The following is a 24,521-nucleotide window of genomic DNA, read 5'->3' on the forward strand; positions in this document are numbered from 1 at the left end:
AGTGTCAATGACGTCGCTTTGAAACTTCCAACGGAGACTCCGCAACTTCCCTTTTTCGTAACTCGTATTGTTACTTTTGGACCTTGGTGTGGCCTGATCCTCGAGAGGTTGGCAGAAAACTTAGGACTAAAGGCCTAAGTTTAGATGGTATTTGGATACCTTAGGATGGTTTATGATAAACTCAGCATGCCCTTTGACCAGTTTATTTTCTCACCCGGTGCAAAGTCTTCAGTCTTCTGACGCCCGGAGGATGCCCTACTACAATCTTCATTGGAGCATCAGGTTCTCAATGGAACATCAGATCGTCTTCAGCTTCAACACGGACAGTTCGCGTGCCAATGAGCTGCATTGTGTACCATCTGAACAACAACGATCCCGTTTTCTTGATGGCGGCCACCGTTTTTCTATACTCGGCGTCGACGTAGCAGATTTGCTCATTTGCAAGAATTCCGCTAGACGACTCTCAATGTTCGGCATTTGCACTTGATGGACAGATGAAGCAAGCAGACATCAAAGTCCTTGGGGGACCTGACTACAATATGCAATAGTAAACTCAGGGCAAGTCCTTTGCCTTCCTTCGTGTATGCAACAAATTCTATATCATCAATTCTCACATAGTCTCACGTCAAGACTACATCACACTTTGACCCTTCTTTTCTTCACTTTCACCACCTTCAGAGCCCGCAAGACCCTCGCCAGTCTCCATAGAATCAGTTCTTCGCGGCTCCTCGCCATCCAAAAGCACATTGGGAGCATAAGGCAGCTTGCCTTCCTCGCGTCGGTCGGGAGGGATAATGGTGTTGTACCAGCGAGGCACGAGGACTCCCAATCCGATCAGTACCAAGCAGATATGGGCAAGACCAAAGCCAAGAATGTGCAGAGGGTCGTCACGGAGCTCGTAGAAGGCGGGATAGGCAAAGCCGTAGATGATGGCGAGCACAGGCGCGGATATGAAGCGTAGGAGGATTGGCCAGAAGGCGGGAATGCTCCAGTTCTTCCCAGTTGCGACAATTACGTTGAGGTCTCGTCGAAGTTGCTGGCCCTGTTGAGTCCAGTTAGTGAATGCACACTGCAGATTGGTTGACAGTACTTACAGAGTAGAAGGCCATGTACCAGAAGCGTGTCATGAAGACATTGTCGAAGAGCTTTGACATGGCAGGACTTCTGCCGATGAACCGGCGAACAAAGCCCTTGTCCTCAGTAAAGGTCAAGGCAGGCGGAAGTTCATCAGGAGACTTGCCGATTGCACAGGATACAATCGAGCAGACGATGAAGATGCCAAAGCCGACTCCAGCACCCGCTTCGGCTTGGACAGCGTGGGCAACAGCAACCCCAAGAACCATACCGCCAAAGTATCCAAAGTTCCAGATGAAAAAGGCTGGCTTTCCAACCTGTCCTGCAACATCTCTCCAACGGTAGAAAGTCGTGGAGAATGCACATTCGCCAAATACCACAAACACAAGAGCCACATCATTGATCCAACGGTCAACTCCAGTGAGAAGAGCATAGCCGAACTGAGTGCAGAATGGGAGCGAAATAAGGAATGAGATAATCACAAGCCCTGTGACCACCCACTCGCGACGAATTTTGGGTTTGGTGTCCATGACAAGTGTTACCACAGCATCGACCATGGCAAATGCAGAGCTGTATCCCAGGACCACCAAGGTGAAGAAGAGTGCAAACGCCCAGAATGATGACCCAGGAAGCTGAGTGATAGCCGTGGGGAGCGTCAAGAAACCAATGGTAAAGGCACCAATTCGTTCGCCAGGGACAGGCATCATGTCCAAGTATCCAACGACTCCGAACGCAGCAAACGCGGCGAATCCCTCAAAGAGGACGTTGCTGCCGACGATAAGACATGAGTCCATAACAGCATTGGCATGTTTCTGGTTATAAGATGCATAAGAACTGAAATAGCCGAAACCGACACCAGTTGAAAAGAACACCTGACCAGCTGCAGTCTGCCAAATGTCGCCAGATGCCAGCTTCTCGCCGTTCCACTCGCCAAAGTACAGCTTTACGCCGCGACCAGCGTTTGGAAGAGAAACAGATCGACCGACAAGGATAATGGTCAAGACAACAGGTAGACCCATGGTGAAGTAGACAACACGACCTGTCTGGCCAATACCACGGAAAATGGAGATCCAGACGAGGAACCAAACGAATGCGGTCCATCCAACAGTCTCTCCAATGAGTGCGGTGCCGGGATACTTGACATAGTCTATAACACCATTCGACGTCTTGTTACCGGGAATCGCATCGACATTCTGCACCACGTCTTGGTAGTAGTATTCCTCGGCACGTCCCTCCCAGGGGAGAGGGCTCTGAAATGAGTTTCGAAAGTAGATCATAATCCAGGACAAATTGACGACGAAGTACGGACTGACCATAAAGCCGATGTATAGAAGACTGAAGCCGAGACCTTTGAGACGGTGGTTGATGTTGTTGAAAGCGACGACAGACCCTCCACGGTACGCTTGACCAATACTGACTTCGAGAATCAAGGCCGGGATGGCGATTAGGAAAACACACATGAGATATGGGATGAACCATTGGAGACCGTTATTGTTGTACACCTGCGAAGGGTACCGAATCAGGTTTCCCATACCGGCACAACCTCCCATGGCCGCAAGCAAGAAGGAAGCTCTCGAATTCCATTGATCACGGCCATCTTCAGAGGTTGATGGTGGAGGAGAGAGCTTTTGGCCGATCTTTTTGAGAATTGGCGGGATCGCCATAATGAAGCTGATACGCTCGAGGGCGAGGAGGAGAGGAACTTATTCGGCTGAGTCGTCTGAGTATCAAGTTCCGTTATTCATGAGGTGAGAGTTCCACAAGGAGGTGAACTTTTCACAGAAGGAAACTCAGAGGCCCTGATTCCACAAAATGTCAAGAAACCCGAGACACTGGCACAGTTAATTTCACAAACGCAGGATCCACGCGCGGACGAGCCGTCTTTTATTGCAGATACTACCTCCATAAAGTCAGGGACGAGCCAAGGGTCTACATTTTTACAAGGACTATCGGAGGATCGACCCAGTCCCCTCCAAGACGGGGAGCTGTTGGATTTGCTACTTGCTGCCGGGGACAAGATCGACTTGGCCGACTCCATTGAAATGCTTGGCTTCGTATGACAAGAAACGAGTCTGCGAACAAGACTCCGCTGCCAAGAGGCCCAGAGACTTGGCGTGTTGGGGCCCCGGCCGTGGGAGGATGATGCTGACCTATGTCTCTGTTGCAAGACAATAGCCAACAGCTGAGTATTAATCCATTTTGGTCTTTCCAAGGGCCTATTTCTTTTCTATGGAGTGTTGTAATATTGTTAGAGTTGAGTGTTGCTGAGAGCCACAATTAGATGAGGTTAAAATTAAGCATAACGCAAACTTGACTTCAACGCTTATTTCCGGTTTTGCCTTGTGTGTTTGCGCCATATACAGGGGTCACAGTGCCTCGTCTCTTGGCGTCGGAGGGTAAGACGGCACCAACCACTTTTCTCTTGGCCAAACGCACGCAAGGATGGATGGGGAAAAAAGCTTCAGCTGGAGGCTCATGCCAAGGTGATAGATGTACAGTATGCCACATGGCTGTACGGCAACCCCGTGCCCGAGCACGTCGCTTGTGGTAATATTGAATAGAAAGGATCGAGAGGCGTGGGGGAGAGGCTTGATGATAACGGTTCAAACGGTCTGAAGAGACCTGAGGAACTTCTTTGGGGGTTTGATGACACCAGTCAAAGCTGGGTCCCTTCTCGGGGAATTAACTGGTTTTACGGAGGCAATAACTTACACCCTTGGTTCCATGGCTTCCACTTTGACTGTCACGTATCATCAACGCTATTCTTCCCCTTGCATTTTAACAAGCGGTATCCGTAAAATTAATGGAAAAATGAGTCTAAAATAGTTGAGCTCGTCAGAACAAGCTTCCATTGCGTGAACTCTGACCCGCATTGAGAGACATCAATACACTGTCTCGAAGGTGAAGCCTTGGGTCAAAGTCATTCAGCCCATCGCATATTCTTTTACAACCTGCCTGCCTATTTGGGACTTCATGGCGTTGAATCAGAAGAATCTGACTGGTTAATCGAACCACAAAGAATATCCCCAAGGGAAATATTACAACGCCAAGCCGACCGCCCGGCCTTGCTAGCCCATGACGTCTTTTGCTAGGGCCTGCGATTCAGAACCAGGCACCGACATTCTTTCAGCGGCGAGTGGACCGAGAGAAGTCAGAGTCCTGATTTAAGAGGTTGCAGTGCTTGTCGAGGATTACTGCGCCCGTGGGGGAACTGGGGGATGAACAGTGATTTCTATACGGTAGGGCTCGGTGGCTCCGGACTGTCGGCGCTGATGCGACTCTCTAATCTATCATGGTCGAGGGTCCGAAAGAGTCTCAATATGTATACTCTCGTGATTTTAGACTTGAAGTGACTGTCGTGGGGATTGCGACGGGGAGTTGCAGATACCTGATCTCGGTCATGGCGCCTCGACTGGAGAAACCATGAATAGAATGATATGTATGATATGATCAACTCCCCGAATTATCGAACTATTTGAATCCATCAGATGGGTCTTCTTGGTCTTGGCCCAACGCCACATTTGCTCCAGCAAGTGGATATCAATATCATCACCACATGTTGCGGCTGTCGGGAATGATTCTAGCAGTAGAAGGCAAAGCACGCAATATTCATGGTAAATGATAATGGATAAGCAATTGTTTTCATCGAATCCTCTTATCGTGAGAACTTTCATGTTTTGGACGTTTTATTGCTACACAGTAGTCTTGGCACAGAAACTGAGTGACCCTGTCTCAAACAAGTTGAAGATCAAGGGTGTTTTTTGTACGATTTTAACCTTTGGACGAGCCCTTGAACCAAGTTCAACAGACTTGATACATATGAAGAAAGTAAGTCGTAGCGAAATTGGTGGCATTGACATTATGGCCAGGCTTGGTCAAATTGACCACATAAGTGCATTAAGCAGTCTCAGGAATACTTTCAGGTTTTCGACCATAGACCATACGGCTTTCACTACGTTAGCGGCGCTAAACTCTCCATAAAGTCAGTATCAGACTCACGCAGTAAAATAGGGCAGCGCTCTTGGCTCCTTGAGTGCCTTTCGCATCTGGCTGACCAGAACCGTAACCTCCTCTTTCGACCAACCCAGGATCTCTCCAATTGGGATAAAAGCCCCATTATATAGACCAATCTGCTTCAGCTTCTTGTCTTGAGGCCAACCTCCAACGGGCAGCTTCCACGATTTGGAGGATAGATCTGTAAATCCTGCTTCTCGCATGTACTCCTCCTGGCGACCATCCCGCGCGATCTTCCAAGTTCGGCCAGTCTTACGACCACACTCAAAGAATAGTTTACACCATTTTTTGAAGATGTGGTTTTCGTCCTTCTCAATCTTGGGGTTCTCGCTGTGCGTTTCGATGTCGATCTCAAGACTCTCGACCCAACCTCCTGGCCGTACGTGGGTATATGCTTGACGGTATAGCTTCTTCCAGTCGTCGATCACACCGTAAAGATAGCGGATATGGATGAAGTCAAATTCATCAGGCTTGAACGTCCAGTTGCGTTGGGCATCATCGATTTGAAAGCTGCAGTTTGGAGGCACGAATGCTGGCTGAACGGCTGAAATGTCTGTGCCAACTACCTCAGCGGATGGATACTCGTCGGCCATATCACTGGAAAGATTAGACATGTGATGTTAATAGTCGAGGAGGGTTATACATAGCCCATATTCCAGTCCCGGTACCGATGTCAAGGATTTTCCAAGCGTAATTAGCTTCGTTGCATTCAGGTTAACTGTCTTCATACCTGAGGGTTCTTATTAATGGGTGCCAGGTGAAGCTTTTCATCGAATAGAGGCAGTGTATAATGGTGTCTTCAGGGCTCCCAGTCAGTGTATGCTCCAACTTTTCATCAAAGGAAGTTCCTCACAGTATATCCTGCCCTTCTTGATAATCATCGTCAGTAGGCGCCCTAGGAACGGCCAGGTCGTTAGCTTGACAGTTTTGTTACAGATTAAGTTAAGCTGACCAATATTCCGTTGTTGTCGACTGTTGGAGGGGCCGGCCATTGATGTGCCTATATTCAAGGATGCTTGATGTGATGGACGCTGTTGAATCTCGAAGGCTGTCGGTGGTACAGTCGGAATTGCCAGAATCGTTTGGTACTCTGCAACACCAGTGATAGCTTACCTGCCACTGCTGATAGTGGAATTGTCATCATCCATGCTACCAACAACTTGAGGATCCTATTAAGTTGAAGCATATGTCAGTGATATGCCTCATGAGATATCGCTCAGTCCGTTCAAGGACGGTCTATAAAGATCTTGTAATTGAAAGGCTCAACAGACGTATTCTATAGGAGCCAAGTCCACTTGTGACGGGGACGTTTGTCCCTGCTCATCATTTTCAGCCATGGTAGCTTCGACGATTTGCAGTCCAATGTGTGTTGGTTGCTCCGATTTCTAGATCGGTATGACCAGAGAGTATGATACAATCTGAGTTTCTTTAAGTCTGAAGTTTGCGATTGGGTGCGAGATACAGTGCAAGACGAATGTGAATTTGGAAATGGGAGACTGTAAAAGGCCATCGAGGACCAAGTGGACGGAACCATGGGCACAAGCAAGAGATATACGAGACCTCTTATTGTCCCTCAGAACATATACGTTACATCATAAGTCATGATCGAAATGTCTCGGTTGACGAGGTTGTATGCATGATGCATCAAGGTCTTGTCCCTTCTCTCTCATCTGCCACGTCAATCATTCAGTGAGCATTACACAAAACCTCCAAATTGCGGACGTATTATACCTCGCCTCGAGTTATTCTCCATCCACACGACATGGATATTGGTTTTCGCTTTCCCCAATGGCCCATGATCGTCGAAATCATTGCTGTCTACTATTCCCGTACACTCCTCTGTTCACTCTTCACTACCCGGGACCTTGGCCGGCAACTTTGTAAAACTCGCTTGAGGTATGCTTTTTATTTTAACGTAATAGAGGATTCATCTGTGCATTGTACAAATACAGTCATGTCTTATTTTGTTATCATGTAAAGCTGTACCTCAAGCTCTTCTTTCACTTCTCTAATATTGCCATCACAAGAGCAGGGTTGCATTTGCCTGGGCCACTACACGACAAATGACCAAAAAATGATATGTGAGACTTCGCCTTGAGGTAACTGCATGATCGGTGAGGGGTTGGTGTTCTTCCTTAATTATTAGCCCGCATTTATGCATCTTGAAACGCGACATTAGCTGTTGTACCGTATCATAATAGCATCAACCTGTATCACGGAGCCTGAGCACCGAGTATATAGTCAAAGATGGACCCAAAGTTTTATCCAAGAACAACCCGTTTGTATTTGTTTTTGAGTAGCATCGTTACGCTAATTCTGGCTCTAATGATAATCTCAATTTGTTCTATAAAAACTCCTGCAATGGTATCTCCTCCACGGCATCGACAACGGTCTCAAACTATGCATCACAACCTCTTCAAAATACTCCTTCACCCCTTTTCGTCTCCCTAATGCTCTAGAGCTCCTGCGCCCGGCTCGACTCGCCAGCAATGCTTTCTTCGTACTCTGTCAAACGCAATGCCTCCTCCACGTCATTTACAAAATGTCTCTCGCCAGCCATCTCCACAATGCCACTGCTCAACATCAATCGCCATACAGGGTGATCTTTGCGAACTGGGCATCGAGAGAAGTACACCCGAACTCCTCGATCGTGGTAGTTGCGGACGATCTCGGTCAGAACCTGCGTGCCAGATCCATCCATGGAAGTTACACCGTGGATATCAAAGATAACATTTCGGTTCATATCGGTACTGCGAAGGCGGGGCAGAGCGGGATGCGCTTTCGATGTTCCATAGAGCTCCAGCCGACGAAGCCGAGACTTGAGCTCTCCTGTGTTGGCAAAAGTCAAAGGCTCCGGAATCTTGACGATGAGACAACCCTCGACGAATTCGAGACTCGCCTTGTCGCCTTCAGCATTCTCAAATCGATTTGTCCCCGGAATTCGGCCCAGGATCTGAATACGTGGTCGCGTACTATGCTTGATAACCATGAGCATCGACAATCCTACACCGAATGCCATACCAAGTGTGAGAGAGTAGAACATGGTTGCAAGGAAGATGACAGCCATGAGCCCCAGCTCAGTCCAGCCACGGATCTTCAAGAAGAAGCTGATGTCATGGGGGGCCTCTTCTATCAACGAGTAGGCTACGACAGAAATCATTGCTGACAGGACAGGTTTCTTTGTGATATTAGCTCATGTGGTACAAATGACTTTCAGGGGGTACTCACTGGTAGGTAGTAAAAGTAGGGGAGAAGGAAGAAGATAGATAACAGGGAGATGATGCTCAGAAACATGGAACTGGCGGGACTCTTGCCTCCGGTGCTCTTATTCACCTTACTTCGTCCATATCCGCCAAATGCTGGTAGGCTCATAAAACATCCACCAACCATATTGGCGATACCGAGCGCAATCATTTCTCTGTTGGCACTCAGCTGAATACCCTGGATAGTCTCACTTGAGCCCAGACTCTTTGCAGCTACCGAAGACTCGAAAAATCCAAGAAGTGCAATGAGGAAAGATGTCGCCATGGCACTTCGAATGTGTGGCATGTGCTCGAGCTTGAAGGGCCATTGGAAAGCAAGCAACTGGCCATTGGCGGCCTTGACTGTGCCTAGAATCTCAACTCCTTGGTTTTCCCAATCGAGCCGCCAGCAAAGGATTGCAGACACAACCACGACAACGAAGCGATCCGGGATATAGGCAACGCCAGGATATCGAGGCTGAAGACGGTTCTTGAGTTCACTAAACACAAAGTCAGAATCGCAACAAAAATGAAGCCACAAAGCGCCACTTACCGGCAGATCATGATGACTAGAAAGCTAATTCCGGCGATAGCAAATGTCAAACCATGCGCTTCGTGAATGTTGTTAATTATGAACCTAATCTTCTCAACGGGACTGCCGTGGCTTACGCCAGCATCGTCAGCCAGTTCAGCGAGTCCTAACTCAGGAATTAACTGATCAACGGCAATGACGAAACCAATCGCACTGATGAAACCACGGAGAAAAGGCCTGCTGAGAACGCTATCCATGAAACCCAATCGCGCAAGGCCAGCGATGAGAACCATGGCGCCCGCCATGCCGGCGACAATTCCACAAATTTGCGCATGCAATAAATCATTGTCTTCGTCCTCTCCGGAACCAACGTTCTGCTTGACAACAGTTCCCACGAGAAGAGAGCCGGCAGCTTCTGGGCCAACCACCATCTGTGGGCAAGATCCCAGAAGGGCGTAAATAAAGGGATTGAAAACGAAGGCGTAGAGACCGTGAATTGGAGGGACGTGGGCGAGGTTCGCAGCAAGGGAGAGGGCCATTGGTAGGTAGAAGGAAGCCATGGTGATAGCCGCAACAAAATCGCCACGAAGATATGAAGCCTTGTACTGGCGCATCCAGTTCAAGCAGGGGACGTAGTACGCCAGATACCTAATAGCATGTTAGCATATCGTTTCGCGGTCATAGGGACTGGAGCGCTTACATGAATGCTGTATCCTCGAAACCAGCTTGTTCAGCCAGCATACTGCTATGGCCCATTGTCTTTGTTCGCATTCTTTTCTTCAACCATTTCTTCCAATCTTCATGGCCGACGATTGTCGTAATTGCATTGTCTAGCACAGGAATGTGCGTCCCTGAGCCTGCAGTTTCGCTACCATCCTCGTCGGTGCTTCTCATAGTCAAGGTCGGACTCATAGGTCGCGGACTGAAAGTGCCATGGCTACAGACCCCAGGATGGGCAGGGTGAACACTTCCTCGACGTGGGTTTGAGCCCTGGTTGTTCCCATCGATTAGAGGCGTCGTTTCGTTCGCGAAGATTTCGTTTATTGTAGCTCCCGGAGGATGTCCTGGCGAACCTGGAGGCGATGCGGCCGGGGCGCTCGTGGGAGTAGTAGAACCCTCCGCGGTCGGGTTTTCGCTCTCGTTTCGATCATGAGCGTTCAGAGCTTGGCGGAGAGCGCTTGGCTGAGTAGGACGATGGTCAGTCCCAGAGTTGGTACGACTGTGGGAGGGTCGTTTCGCCATGATTGCGGAGTTCGATCGAGTCGCAGTTTGAGTTTGGGAGAGATTGGATTTGGCCCCGAAGTCTAGGGAACAGCATATATCCAGCAAAGTATTCAATAAGGTATGCCCAAGCTTGGCTCAAGAGAAATTCCTGTTTCTGGCGCAGAGCCAAGTCGACAAAAGCCGACGGATGAATGCCGACTAGGAAAACGACGAAGAGGACGCGACTGACGATGAAGACCAATGCATGGAGTCTATATAGTCTGCAATCACGCAAAATCAATTTGCGGTGAAAGACAAAAAATTGAGGAACAAAAGAGAAAAGATCAAAAGTTCATGGCTCGCTAAGACTAAAAGATGAGGAGTAGTGCAAGTCCAAGGGTTCCCGTTTATCGGCCAGGTCCCTTGACCTCTGTGTGCAATCATCAGCATTTTCCCATCCCAGTCGCCCTCCAATCTCAGATCTAGCCAAGCCTCTCCGCCAATCAGACACAACCGTTGGCAAATGCCACCCACACAAGCCCAACTTTTGGCTGCATTTTGAGGCTGTTCGGTGACATCAGAGCGCTAGCCCCAGGTGACTTCTAGCGGGGTTCCCACCGCCCTCTCGGGGAATGTGAGCGAATGGCTGATCTCGTGTTTTTCAGCGATCCCTGCTTCTTCAACGTTATGGTGGTAAAGCTGATGCCGGGAACCCGACTTCGGCCGTAAAATAATTCTCACAGAATATTATCTACGAAAAAAGAAGGAAATCAATACATGGTACATAGATGCTCAGAGCTTACCTCTGGGTTATCATTACTAAGATTTACAAGAAAAAGGTCACGAGCTGCAAAACCACAGGGTATAAGATTATCACCACCAAAGTTCATGATATTACGCTATCAATTCCCTTGGCTGCTACACTTTGATGAGACAACAACCCGTTCCGGAATCGTTTTACTAGTTAACTTAACACCGAAATCTAATTAAAGAAAAGATTTTATGCTTTCCAATTTGCTAATATCGCTCGAAATCATAAATACATCTCCAACTGACTCGCCTATATCGAGATCTTGGTGGTGTTACATAATTAGAATATCTCAGAGATGCACTGTCTGTTCTAGACCTGCTCGTTTACAAACAGACCGGCCATGCCCTGGCCTGTACCAATGCACATGCTGGTCAACAGCATCTTCTTCTTTCGCCGCCTGCACTCAGACAGACCTGTAACAATCTGTCGAGCACCTGTAGCGCCCAGTGGGTGACCAAGAGCGATAGCTCCTCCACGAGGGTTGAGCTTGTCTGATGTCAGACCAAGCTTGTCTTGACAGTAAACGGCCATGGAGGCAAAGGCCTCGTTGATCTCAACAATGTCAATATCGTCAAGGGAGATGTTGTGCTGGGCGAGAAGCTTGGGGATGGCGATGCTGGGACCAATGCCCATGATGCGAGGCGCAAGGCCAGCGACGGTGGAACCAACGTACTTGGCCATGATAGGCTGGCCAAGCTTGATGGCTGTAGATCGCTTCATCAACAACACGGCGGCAGCTGTAAAAATGTTAGCAAGAGGCTCCTCAGTCGAATAGAATAAACTTACCTCCGTCAGTAAGCTGGCTGGCGTTGCCACCAGTTGTTGCTCCGCCCCATTGAGGGAAAGCAGCTCGAATCTTGCCGAGGCTCTCAGCGGTAGTGCCTGGTCGGATACCCTCGTCCTGAGTAAGAGTAACCTCCTTCTCCTGACCATCAGGGCCCTTGACCTTGGTGGTGATGGGCACGATCTCATCGGCGAACAAACCAGCCTTTTGCGCCGCCTCAGCCTTTTGGAAGCTCTCGGCCGCGTATTTATCCATCACATCGCGGGTAACGCCAAAGTCCTTGCTGACATTCTCGCTGGTCCAACCCATGGGCTGCATGCAATCCACAGACTCCTGGCTTTGTGATGTAACAGCCTCGTCGAAGGGCTTCTCGAGCGCGTCGCCACCAATTGTCATCTGTTCGGCACCCATGGCGATACCGATCTCGATGGAGCCATTGATGATGGAGTGGGCAATATCGGCGGTGGCCTTGAGGCCGGAAGAGCAGAATCGGTTGACGGAAGAAGCACCGGCGGTGTTGGGGAAGCCAGCGGCGAGAGCAGAGGCGCGAACCTTGTAGGCGGCCTTGGCATCGGAGACCTATTGACCATCAATTAGGAGAGTTCGGCTTATCTCACGGGATTGCGACGTACGTTTCCAAGGCAGATATCCTCAACAAGGGCAGGGTCTAGGTTTGATCGTTCCCGGACCTCCTTGAGCAAAGCATATACCATATACTCGAGAGAAGTATCCTTGAAACCACCCTTCTTGGCCTTTGTGAGAGGGGTTCGGGCAGCTAGAGTGATAACAATGTCATCGGGGTTCTTCGCTTGACTATCATGGCATTGTTAGTCTTGTTGACAACATTGGTTCGGGTCATCGCCACTCACATGCTGTTGAGCGCCGACCCAGGGGCCAGGTGCTTGATGATGGAACCAATACGTTCGGCGGCCATTGTGTATATGCTGTGCTGTGAATCGACAAAACTTGTGTGTCAGATTGGATAATGAAGTTGAGGCGACAGCGCAGTTGGCTTTAAAATAGGAGAAAAAGATGCCGAGGCGAAGTCCATCATGGGAGGGGTCTGGGGTAAACATTGACGGAAGCTGCAGCGGTACTTGCGACGGCGCATCCAAATGTGTGGGGTTAAGCCGAGGTAGCGCTTCGAGGTTGACCACTTCCCGAGGTTTCGGTGTATTACATAAGGCAAATTGATGACATAATGTCAGCGACCTCGGCGAGAGGCGATGGAATTCCACTAACACACCAACAGCCACTTCAGAAAAAGCCGTCTCTAGCTATCTCGGCATGGCAATTACCCCATTAAGAGAGCTCGGACTTCATCTATTCTTTCTTAGTCAAAATACCAGGATTCAATTTCGTTAACTCTGCGCATTATGCGTTTTGTATACTATGTCGCCTCACTAGGACAACATCTTCTGTTGAGAACTTGAGATACCAATTCACCATCAAAAAGGACTGGAATGTAGAGAAAAGCTCAACACCTGGGTGGCTCAACAGATGATTCTCACTTTGCATGACGATTTTCTTCTAGTTCATCTCTTGTAGCCTATTCCACTCTCTTCGTTATGTGTCATTCTTTGACATTCTTGAGGAAGACTGAGCACAGGCTAAAGCAGTATAGAGCAAGTGCTCATGATCTGAAGTATGAAGTTGGCATCCCAACGCCTACCCATTCTTAGATGACAATGGGTCCACCAACCTGGTCCAGTCTTCATCATATCGATTCTGACGGGTATTCAATCCACGAGAGCGTGGCGTGGTGCTGCACTTGTTCCTGGATCACAATGATGATCCAATAAGGGCACTATATTCTATAGAGGGTGTCTCGGAAGTCCCTAGTTTCTGAATGTCTGGACCCTGGCTCGACAGACCATCTTCCCGATGCGGCCATGCAAACCAACCAGTAGATCGGATAGCTTCATACTATATCCATTTTCGGCGACTTTTCAGAAGCCACCGTTTACAAGCTGTCCAGCTTCTTTAATGGATGAAGAACAGTTATGGAACGAAACTTCTGCTGAATGTTTCCTCATAACTCGAGGCCACGCCTCCTCTTGTTCTCTTCCCTATAACTGCGATCTCTGTTGTCCTTGGTTGACTCGTCACTCCCTTTTATTGACAATCTTTCAGACAATTTTTGAAGCTGAACATTCATACTTTCTTTTAATTCTTGACTGTATCAGTTTGTGTTTAACTTAACCGCCACTGAGACGGAACGTCAGGCAACCTCAGCCGACCTCTAGAGATTGAGAAGAATAGTCTCAACTCTGAATTCCAGACACTCAATCCTTGGAACCTCGACGTTTATCTCCCCTGTCTCTTGTGCTAATTACGGCTATTACTCAAGAGAAAACTTTGCGATCAAACAACAATATGACTTTCTCAAAGCATCTCCTGGCTCTCATGCTAGTCAGTCTTTCATACGCCACCCGCGATGATAAGAGAGGGCTTTGCTTCGTTCCCAACACCGAGAAACCCCAGGATGACAAAATTTGGGTCCAGAACGGCAGCGATATCACCTGGTACTACAACTATGGAGACAAGCCTTCTAATGTATATAAGGATGTTCCTCAGGAACAGTTCGAGTTCGTACCCATGATGTGGGGTGTAGGATCCGACTCAAGCGATACGACGTTCCTCCAAAATGTCAAGAGCCTCATAGAAGATGGAGTCAACATCACGCATGTCTTAGGCTTTAATGAACCGGATGCTGGTAACGATGTGGGCGGAAGCAATCTCGACCCCAAGGTCGCTGCCGAGGCCTGGGTCGCGAACTTTGAACCACTGGGTGAGATGGGCGTGAAGTTGGGTCTTCCTGCTTGCACGGGTGGATGGGGTAGCATGCCATGGCTGAGGCAGTTCTTGGGAAATTGCTCTGCAATCAAGAGTCAAGATGGGCCTAAGAAAAACTGCACATGGGACTATCTTCCTGTGCATTGGTACGACAATTTTGAAGGTCTTGCCTCTCACATTGGTGAACGCCTTGCCGAGTATGCCTCTTCTCTCTATAACCATACTCAAGCTAACAAGTTATTGATAGATGGCCCAACTCTACTATCTGGGTTACAGAATATGCCTACGCGCATCAAGACCCCCAACCAACAGAACAATTCTTCAAGCAGACTCTTAAGTGGTTTGACGAGTCAGACTTTATAGGGAGATACACCTATTTCGGCGCCTTTCGCTCAGATGTCTCGAACGTTGGCCCTAACGCCGCCTTCCTGTCAAATAGTGGTGGTCTGACAACCATCGGCGCTCAATACTTGGGACTCAACACGACTGGCGAGAACAATGCTTCGCATTCGAAAGTGAGTTCGCCCAGCGTGGGTCTGTTGGCGGTGGTATTGGCTGTTGTGGTTAAGACAATTATGTAGAAGATAGGTTAATAAATAAAAGATGCTGAAAGAGTTACTACACTATGTTGCCCCGGTCGTTCATTGGGGAACGTGCCGGCCGGCTTCACTATACAACAAATATTAGCTTTTACAAATCAGAAGAGGTCACTTGGATACATGTGTATATGCCACATCAGTAAATCCATAAATATGAATTGGTCTTACAATTAGTTCCGGCAAGTCTCACAACGGACCATCTCACTTCAAACTACAAACCTGAGAATTTATGGGCAAACGCTTGACAGATCGAGGTTTACTTCCAAGACATCACGTAAAGAAATAAATGTTCAATGGCAATGTAATGCATTTGCACCAGCATTCTATGGCTGGGCAGCGGGATATCTATACCCTCTATCAGGGCGGTATAATGCAACTAAAAGCAGAAGTGATATCAATGTAACATGCAATATTAAGATTCGTCATGATCCTTCCCATCCGTCCAAAATATTCTTCAGTTCATGAGACCACATACTCTCCCCTGTATCATTACTTTTCGAAAACCACCCCCATCCCCTTTTAAACGTTTTTATCATCATAGATGCAAATCATAAGATTAAGCCTCGGTGGCTGCAAGGCCTTGAGGCACAATGTGTCGGTCGGTAGGTCCACGAGACGTGCTTCGCTTTCCGAGAGACTCGCCAGTGTCCTTTCGAGAGAAAGATGCCCAGGTCTTGAAACTAGACAGAGACATGGTTCGAGCAAGGCGACCACCGTCTTCACCGCCCTGGCCCCAGACACCACGTCGGACAGGAGCGTCCTCAAGAAGGTGGAAGTGTCGCTTGGTCATCTTCCAGAGCTCAATGCCGGCGACGAACACAACGGTGAAGCCAACGGCCAGAGCCCACTCCCAAGTGATGCCAGTGTGCTTAAAGAACTTGTGGTTGAGGACGGGAATGTAGACAACAGGGAAGACAGAGAGACCGCCAATGATGACGGACCAGAAGAGGAATCGGTTGGAGTAGATATCCTTGAACACGGGGAACTTGCTGTCGTCGTCAGGGTTGAGGCGGAAGACGGAGCGGCGCAGACTCTTGAACTCCCAGGCAGAGATGAGGATCAACCATGTCAGTTCCGCAAAAGTAGCAGCGCGAGCCTTGAACACGGGAATACACTCATCGGAGTATCGCTGGTTGCACTCAAAGCCGAGGTTACCACCGTTGGCACCATAGACGATGATGACGAAAGTGCACATTGTGCAAGCACCCATGATAATACCGTAGACAATCATGTCGATGATGATCTGGTTGGTGAAAACACCGCGCTTCTTATCCTGAGGAGGCTTGCGCATGATGTCCTGAGCACCCTGCTCGCGACCGAGTCCGAAGGCAGGGAATGAAGAGGTAGCCATGTTGATCCAGATAATTTGAAGAGGCGAGACAGGGAACACTGAGAAGCCGCTGTCGTCGACGAAAGCAAGACCGCAAACCAGGAGGATAACCTCACCAACATTGGAAGTCAGGAGATGGAGGACGAACTTCTGGATGTTGTCGAACATGCGACGGCCTTCGCGGATCGCAGCGACGATGGAGTTGAACTTATCATCAGTAAGTACAATCTTGGAAGCAGACTTGGCCACATCAGAACCAGAACCCATAGCAATACCGACGTCGGCACGAGACAGAGAAGGAGCATCGTTGACACCATCGCCAGTCATGGCCATGAAGGCACCACGGCGACGGAGAGCGTCGATCATACGGGTCTTGGTGTCCGGAGCGCAACGGGCGATAACAAGGGGAAGTTCCTCGAGAGCATCAATCTCCTCGTCGGTCATTCTATCAAAATCGGTCGCCTTCTGAACAATAGACTTGGCGACGTGATCAGGTAGAATACTAAGGTTCTTGGGAATAATACCGACTTCCTTGGCAATGGCCTTGGCAGTCTCGGGGTGGTCGCCGGTAAGCATGTGAACTCGGATACCAGCGTTGGAACACTCAGCGATAGAGGGCTTGGTTTCACGGCGAGGAGGATCGTAGATACCGGCGAGACCAAGGAGAATAAGACCCTGCTCGACCTCAGTTCGAAGCTTCTCATCCTCAGCGGGAGAAGAGGCCTGCTTGGCGGTGAAACGACCATCCCAGGGGCGGTAAGCAATAGCCAGAACACGTTGGCCCTGAGAAGCGAGACTGTTCATCTGCTCGAGAACACTCTCCTTGAGCTCATCGGTCATGGGCTGCTGATCGGGCCCAGTGCCAACGTAGTCGCAGAGATCCAAGACACGCTCGACAGCACCCTTGGTGAAGACCATTGAGTTAGCAGTATCGATAATGGAACCCTTGGCACCCTCGGGGGCATCGTAAATGACGGACATTCGCTTGATAGAGCTGTCGAAGGGGAATTCGGCAATTTGCTTCCAGCCATCACCCTCGAGAGTCTTCTTTCCAGAGTTGAAGCGATGGGTGAAGACCTGGAGGGCAATTTCAGTAGGCTCACCGGTAACCTGCCACTTCTCCTCTTCATCATCGTATCGGACGGTAGCCAGGTTGCAGAGAGCGGAAGAAAGCAAGAAGGCCTGAAGTTCATCTGTCATCTCACACTCGACCTCGGGCTCAGGCTTCTTAGGTTGGGCGTTGTTCTGGTTGAGCTTCTCATCGGGGACATCGAACTTGAGGACAGCGGCACTACGCTCGCGATCGTAGTCACGAGGAGCCTCCTTTTCTTCAGGCTCATCGCTCTGCTTGGAGTAGGTGACTCGGCCTTTGGTGGGGTCGTTGGGGCTCTGAGAGTCGCGGACAGTGTAGATGTGAGAAGAAGGGATCCAAGCTTTGCGAACAATCATAGCTCCTTCTGTGAGGGTACCAGTCTTGTCAGAGCAAATGTTGGTGACTCCTCCAAGAGCTTCGAGCGCGGACAGATCACGGACAACGACGTTGGCCTTTCGCATGACAGTAACAGCAACGACCATGGTGATAGTCAAGACAGCCACCAGGGACTCGGGGATAATGGCGATACCAAGAGAAGTGGCATAAATAATAACCTCGTTCTTCATGTCGAACTTGTTGACGGCAAACACGACGATAGCGAGAATGATAGCACAACCGAAGAGGACATAAGCCAGAGCGGAGAGCTTTCGCTGAAGAGGTGTTCCCTCAGTGAGACCCAAGAACTTGCCAATAACATCCCAAGTTCGCTTGGAAGCACCAACAAAGGGCTGTCGCTTTCCGTACTTCTTGTAGTTCATGGATCGACCAGCCTTGCGAGTCTTCTTGGAGGTAGAAGCAGCAATCTTACCAACCTCAGTGGACATACCAGTAGCGGTGACAATACCACGACCACGGCCCTTTCGGACGACGGTGGTGGCATAAGCCATGTTGACGCGGTCGCCAATACCAATCTCATCCTCAGACTCGACAAGCTTCTCGGTTCCGGGCGCAGTAATATTGTTACTGGTAATCTTTTCAACGGGGATCGATTCGCCAGTAAGTTGACCTTCCTCGCAAGCAAGGTTCATGGCTTCGAAGAGACGGAGATCGGCGGGGACGGTGTCGCCCATCTTGAGAAGGACGATATCACCGGGAACGACTTCGGGGCTATTCAATTGGTTAGTTTTGAGTTAACTTTTACTTTTGTGTAATGAATACATACTTGGAAATAACTTGGGTCTTTCCATCGCGAAGAACCATGGCACTGGGAGAGGAGAGAGCTCGGAGAGCATCCATGCGCTTTTCAGCGCGATACTCTTGCCAGAAACCAATGGTGACGTTGAGGACGATAACAAAGACAAGCACACCGCCTTCGATGTAATCTTTGATACCGAAACTGAGAGCCATGGCAAATGCAAGAACCTATGGCGGGTTAGTATGGCTAATTGAGTTTGGAGGGTAAAGCCACTTACAATGATCATGGCATTGAGCAGCTGCTTGGTCAAAATACTGTACCAAGGTACAGTACCGCCCACGTCGAGCTCATTCTTGGGGTATTTTTCCTGAGCTTCAGCAACTTGTTGGCTCGTAAGGCCCTTGTCGATGCTGGTGCCGAGAGCTTGCGCCGTCTCCTCGATTGTGAGGAGGAACGGGTGCTTGGGGTACTCGGCCGCCATGGTCGATGGATTTAAGATTGGCGACCAGGTTTGTAGGGAAAAGGCGGGAGAAGAGAACCTGACTGTTGTTTGTGTTCCTTATGCCCTGGGTATAAGTGACAGTCGTTGTAAGATGGGTGGTTACGTATGTGTTGACGTTGTGTACAAGAGTCGATTGACTACTTGAACTTCATTGACGAATAAAAGAGTGATGGTGAAGTAATTGACTTCAAGGCATGAATGGATAAATGTTATCTGTACGATTAGAGCACAATCGACGTACGTGATTGATAACTTTGAAGTTAATGGGAAATAGACCTTGGCGGGGTGCGGGGGACGAGGTCATATATACTTGCGGGAGGCAGAAATCTCAAGAAGCAACTGTACCGTCATAATTAGAAAAAGGGCCATGAAAGCAACGCAATTGCTCATGCTATCGCGGACCTGAGTCGTTGCCAGGCTCGGGGTTTCTTGGCGTTGGTCCCATCCCGAACCCGACCAGCGGTTTAGATCCGCCACCGGACTTGGAGAGTTCGCTTTTTCCCCACACACTCCATGTTGCCCTATCCTTATCCCCTGTAGACAGGTGTTGAGCCTCTCCTCAGCCTGCAATGCAATGCTAGTTTCTTAGTGAATTTAGCCTACCTTTGCTGTGGTGTGTTGCTATGAATCAGGTGCCGTATCGTTGACGGCCGTCCCCGGAACGGAGAGGAAACGAAACGGACGGCCCCGTGACGTCAATTCCAGTAGTAATCCGTATTTTACGCTCCAACTGCCGTGTCGCAACCGGTAGAGGTCCGTCTATACTCAGTCTGCAGTCTATGTAACAGTGTAAGCTAGGATGCAGCACCAAGACGTGGAAGCATGCCGCAAATTTCTTCTCAATCTCTCGGTGCTTTTCTTCCAGGTTCTATCATCTCCAGATCCCAGTCGCGTTCCCATCCTAAAACCCCAAATAAAAACACAGGCCGGCAAAATGGTAAAGTCGCGTACTGTATCGTGAGACTGTTTGGTGGTGTGTGTAGTGGGGATCCTGGCGTCTTGGCAGCTTGGCGTATTGCGCAAACGTGCAATGGGTGCAAAGACGGAGGACAGACTGCGCGACAGGAGAAATCTTGCTGCTCTTCTCAGAATTGAGAGGTGAGGTCATTGGTGTGCATTGCAGACCTGGATTGTCGCATGGTCACGGCGGTCATGGATCCTCTCGCTTCTCACGAGGTCAGCGTCTAGAGCGGCGTCTATCAAGTTTACAGCACTTCTTCAACAAGCATTTCCGGCATTCCCCTGGTCTTTTGATCATCATGGACCGGTTGTTTCAACGGCATCCATCGTCATGGTTAAGCTAACCGTTGACACATGGCCTCGATTGCAATGCAAGCATGGTCATAGCTCTCTGTTAGAGCCATGGCAGCATACCGAACATGACCAATGCAACACTCTTATTAACGAGATGCCCAACTCTTGTCTCGAACTCCAATATTGCCCACTGAACCATAAATGCTATGCTTTGCAGCTCTCACTCGTTCTGAAAGCTCATTCGGCATTCCACCACCGTCCAAGAATATCAACCAGTACTCGGCCATGCCATGCTATCTTAGCCAAGACAAAAGAGCCAAGGAAAAGCACAAGCTAGTGGTTGCTCAACAAACCACCATCTCGCCGAAGGGAAGAATGTCTGTATCAAGGTTCAGCTGGTTCATCACATCTTGGCACCTAGGGTTAGCGGTCGTCGTGATAACCTCAAAGGGTCAAATCCATCTTGGCGGCTCTTGGCGCTTGAGCAATGACGCGTATCCAATCAATCCTCGGACCTTCAAGTCGAGATACGCCGAATTATCGAGCGTTGCACCCCCACATCTCCTCTGACGATCCAGCAAAGATGTTCTGATCGCTTCTGCGTTTAGGTATCTCTGCATTTTCCGTGGGGGATTTTGCATGTGGCATGGAGGGTAACAAGAAAGAAAGAAGAAGAAAATTGAAAACCAGCATGAAATGAGAGCCCTTGGCAGAGACACTCGTTTCTGGAACAAGTTAAGAGTAGGCTTGGCTGTAGACTTTGGACTCTGTCAATTGGCCTGATGAATCGCCACACCCTGTCGGCTCCTCACTCTAGGACCAACTAACCTTGCGCTTATGTTACTTAAGGTTCTGGGCACTTGCGCTAAGCTTATCGGCTACTCAAAATCAATCATATCACCTGATCCACACTCTCTGGGTCCATTGTCCAATAGTGACAGCACTTCTTGTCTTGGCAGGCCCTGTGTTCAGTTCATGTTACGTCGAGAAACAGAAAGAATGCTTGCCAAAAGTCGCCTATTTTTTCTTTCTTCTCTTGGATCGGGTTTGTTCGTATTATGGTTAGTGGTGAGACATGCCGCATTGATAAAGCAGAGTTTGCATCCCCAATCTTTGCTGCCATCATTTCGATGTGAATTGTTTCTCTCATTTTCTTCTTTCGAAATGCCTCTTGATTGACTCCCCACTGGACCAATATCTCCTGTCAACAATAAAAAGTTCCTCGTTTCTTCACGTTTGATGCCCATGTGCCTTCACACTTTCTCGGCCTCTCCGGAGCCCCAGTCTCCTCCGCCTCGGCCTGCGCCTCCGTATCCACCTCCGCTCCCTTGATGCCAAGACAAAAGTCATACGAGTCACGTGCTCCGCCGCGGTGGTCCACCTTCCGCTCCGTTGAGGCTTGGCACATCCGAAGTGGCGGCTTCGGGCCTCAGCCTTCGGCATGGGCGATCCAAACGCCGAGCGGCCAGCGAGGAGCGTCTTAATGGCCGACTTGTCCTGCACATCTCCGGTTGTGTGACTACTCGGTGAGCACAAGCAGCAAACTTAGCCATTAGGCATTATTTGAGGCATTGCGTGAAATGCAGCGGTGCTGACCGAGGCCATATCAATGCAGGCCGTGATACTGAAGTGTAATGCTTAAAGCGTTTAGTGTTGAGATTAAGGTTGCCCTGGCTTGGAACATCGATGACAAAGAATTTCCGCCATGGTTGCATTTTGAGCTACAAAGACATAATCAGTGATACGATCGAGACAGGGTATTAAGCCTACGGCTATCAAAATCCCCGGTTGGTTCACTGAAGCAGGGCGAATCGCTACTCAAGTGTCTGATATCCTTCAACTAATTTCTTGCTAGTGTGGAAAGAAGCAAAATGAAGACTGGCAGGGATCAATGACTTTGTTGAGGACCTCATTTTGCTTGTGCAGATGGTTTTCAGGTTTGTAACCCCAGACCCCGCGTTTCCCCCTGGCAACCCCCATTCATGATGTTTTGTACTCTGTGCATATATGGAAAAAACGGCTGCTCATCACTTTGTGCAGTAGGCTGTGAGACAGTGGCCATAAATAAAGAATGCAGGCCTTCGTATCCTGGTGGCCGAGCGAGTTGCATTTATAACGGCGGCTAAGGCGACTCTATTCCGCGACCGCTTGAGATCGACAGCTAGCAATGATCATCTTGTTTCTTTTCTCAACGGTTAGACTCCGTGAACATCCTGAGCATAGTGTTTATAACCGACAAGATCTCGGAATGGTCGTCCACTCAAATGCCTGCCAAGATCTAATGCCGTTTGGCCAACTTCCGCTCCGTGAAGTCGTAGCTTAAACCGGCCAGTGACTTGGCTTGCAGCTTGCCAAGCACTTAAGCAGGCATTGACGCACAGTCACAAATTGGTCGTAATTTACGGCAATCACTCCCTATTACGCCCGAGGTGTTACAGCATTAGACGCAGCCAAGGACTTAGGTGGGGGACTGTGCCGTATCTGATGCTAAGCCTTAGAAACGTGGAAGTTGGCAGATTGGCACCAAACCAAGAGATAGATTCGGGACCGTTGAAGCTTAATGGCGATCAGGAAATCAGATCAGATTTGCCACGCAATGTGGTTTGTGCCGTCCATCACTTGCAAATGCCAGCTACTTAACATTAAGGCTTCAGCCAAGCCTTTTTACTGGACGCGTTGCATACCATACAAACCTGGCTCAAAAGTCATTTTGCTTTCCCATAGAATCCAGACTAACATTATTTAGTACACTTGGATAAATACTGTAATTTCATCTGCCGCCAGTTCCTGGTCAGTGTCCCAAACACAAAACCTCCAAACAGGTGGAGTCACTGCTGGCCAAGACTATTACCAAGGCTCTATCGCCGAATCTTGTAGCTATCCCAGCCAGCCAAGAGACAAGCTTCTGAATAATAAAGACATATGTCGTTATAATAAGAAACTGTCTTGGCAGCCGGGTGTTGCTACTTGGCCGCATCTATCAACCACCTACCCCAGATCAACGATGCACAAGCTCCGCCAAGTCCGCCCAGCCGCCTCTGATTACATGCATCGTGTATTTATTCATGATCTAGTGTCTAGGCAGAATGGATCTCTTAGTGATTATCATGCATTTTCGTTTAAAAATACGGCTTGGCTTGGCTGGAATAGCGGAAGCTCAGTTGCCAAGTTTTCCGCCAGGACCATTTCGATATCGTAGCGATTCTTTGGGTATGTGCATTGGGAACTGAATGAACTCTGGAGTTAAACATGATGAATTTTTACAAACTGAACACACTGGGTTCTGGCAAGTCTGGTATCCAGCTATTATTTGCGAGCCATGTAATCTCTTTGTGTTCAATGTTCGCGGTCCCTCTTCGAGGGAACTTAATGAGATTTTGACTATGTTTTTCATGCCACGTGTAACTTCGTCAGTAACCACGTTTGGGGATCAAGCTTCTATATTGAAGTCCATCTTCCTTACCCTCAAAGCTAGACTGCCTCGGATGATTCTGCTTCTAGCAATGGAGGACCAGGTCTCGAGATGACTTCTTATACCCCAGGTAGCTGCAAACAAGGTCACTGAGTAAGTCATTACAAAAGCTTATTATGTTTAAATTGGGACATTTATCTTTATTGAGGCTGTGTACATATTGCCTTCTAAAGGCTTGACTTAATTGGGACTTTTCAATGTGTTGGCTTAATATATCTCATTCAGATATCGTAAGCTTTAACTATCAATCCGGTTTCGCGGTCATGGCACATTTGAAAGTCAAAAGGTGCATCAGTACAGGAACGAAAGAGGCAAGATGTTATTCCACTGAACAAAAACAAAGAAAATTGCAATATGCAAATATGAACTTCGTCTACTGTTCCTAAATGTGAGAGATGAATATCAGGGCCTGCCAGTGCCGGCAGTGCCAGCCAGCTTCAGCATCCATCTTTGTTCCAGAAGATGCCAATCCTTATTCACTGAAAAAATTGTGAGCTAGATGTGTTATTTGCAGTTGAGACCTGCGGCTGAGAGCTTATAGCCACCGCACAGAACTTACTATTCACTGAAGAGATGTTTTATTTATTTTCCAACTCATCTTGGCATATATGGATTTTGCAACTGACGAAGAAGCAAACATTTCCCTTGTCTATTTCATATGACGGCAAAAACTAAAGCAA

The 24,521-nt window shown here is 48.7% G+C and overlaps 6 protein-coding genes across 6 annotated transcripts; 1 reads left to right on the forward strand and 5 right to left on the reverse strand.

The window, feature by feature from the left end:
• Nucleotides 1–631: 631 nt before the first annotated feature.
• Nucleotides 632–2,738, reverse strand: BKA55DRAFT_693388 (uncharacterized protein; the record flags this gene model as incomplete). Its single annotated transcript, XM_046199910.1, has 2 exons — nt 632–1,042; nt 1,095–2,738. The coding sequence occupies 2 exons, from the start codon at nt 2,736–2,738 to the stop codon at nt 632–634; spliced, it is 2,055 nt and encodes a 684-aa protein (XP_046046662.1).
• Nucleotides 2,739–4,971: 2,233 nt separating this feature from the next.
• BKA55DRAFT_518103 (S-adenosyl-L-methionine-dependent methyltransferase) lies at nt 4,972–5,772 on the reverse strand (the record flags this gene model as incomplete). Its single annotated transcript, XM_046188245.1, has 3 exons — nt 4,972–5,020; nt 5,074–5,685; nt 5,732–5,772. Coding segments are annotated over 3 exons (702 nt in total), but the record flags the coding sequence as incomplete, so codon positions are not given.
• A 1,577-nt stretch (nt 5,773–7,349) lies between these two features.
• On the reverse strand, nt 7,350–10,488 carry BKA55DRAFT_620756 (sulfate transporter family-domain-containing protein). The gene is made up of 4 exons (XM_046196765.1): nt 9,563–10,488; nt 8,884–9,510; nt 8,317–8,830; nt 7,350–8,266 (listed from the first exon to the last, which is right to left on the reverse strand). Exons 1-4 carry the CDS (start codon nt 10,102–10,104, stop codon nt 7,544–7,546), a joined length of 2,406 nt encoding a protein of 801 aa, XP_046046664.1. The 5' UTR covers nt 10,105–10,488; the 3' UTR covers nt 7,350–7,543.
• A 469-nt stretch (nt 10,489–10,957) lies between these two features.
• Nucleotides 10,958–12,769, reverse strand: BKA55DRAFT_740967 (Thiolase, N-terminal domain-containing protein). Its single transcript, XM_046201457.1, has 4 exons — nt 12,530–12,769; nt 12,293–12,473; nt 11,663–12,239; nt 10,958–11,613 (listed from the first exon to the last, which is right to left on the reverse strand). Exons 1-4 carry the CDS (start codon nt 12,592–12,594, stop codon nt 11,186–11,188), a joined length of 1,251 nt encoding a protein of 416 aa, XP_046046665.1. The 5' UTR covers nt 12,595–12,769; the 3' UTR covers nt 10,958–11,185.
• Nucleotides 12,770–14,036: 1,267 nt separating this feature from the next.
• On the forward strand, nt 14,037–15,037 carry BKA55DRAFT_596503 (uncharacterized protein; the record flags this gene model as incomplete). Its single annotated transcript, XM_046195955.1, has 2 exons — nt 14,037–14,653; nt 14,704–15,037. The coding sequence occupies 2 exons, from the start codon at nt 14,037–14,039 to the stop codon at nt 15,035–15,037; spliced, it is 951 nt and encodes a 316-aa protein (XP_046046666.1).
• A 574-nt stretch (nt 15,038–15,611) lies between these two features.
• On the reverse strand, nt 15,612–19,094 carry BKA55DRAFT_517855 (uncharacterized protein; the record flags this gene model as incomplete). The annotated part of the gene is made up of 3 exons (XM_046188220.1): nt 15,612–18,585; nt 18,641–18,840; nt 18,891–19,094. 3 exons carry the CDS (start codon nt 19,092–19,094, stop codon nt 15,612–15,614), a joined length of 3,378 nt encoding a protein of 1,125 aa, XP_046046667.1.
• Nucleotides 19,095–24,521: the final 5,427 nt, after the last annotated feature.

Source organism: Fusarium redolens (genome assembly GCF_020744475.1).
Source record: "Fusarium redolens strain MPI-CAGE-AT-0023 chromosome Unknown BKA55scaffold_13, whole genome shotgun sequence".
NCBI lineage: Eukaryota > Fungi > Ascomycota > Sordariomycetes > Hypocreales > Nectriaceae > Fusarium > Fusarium redolens.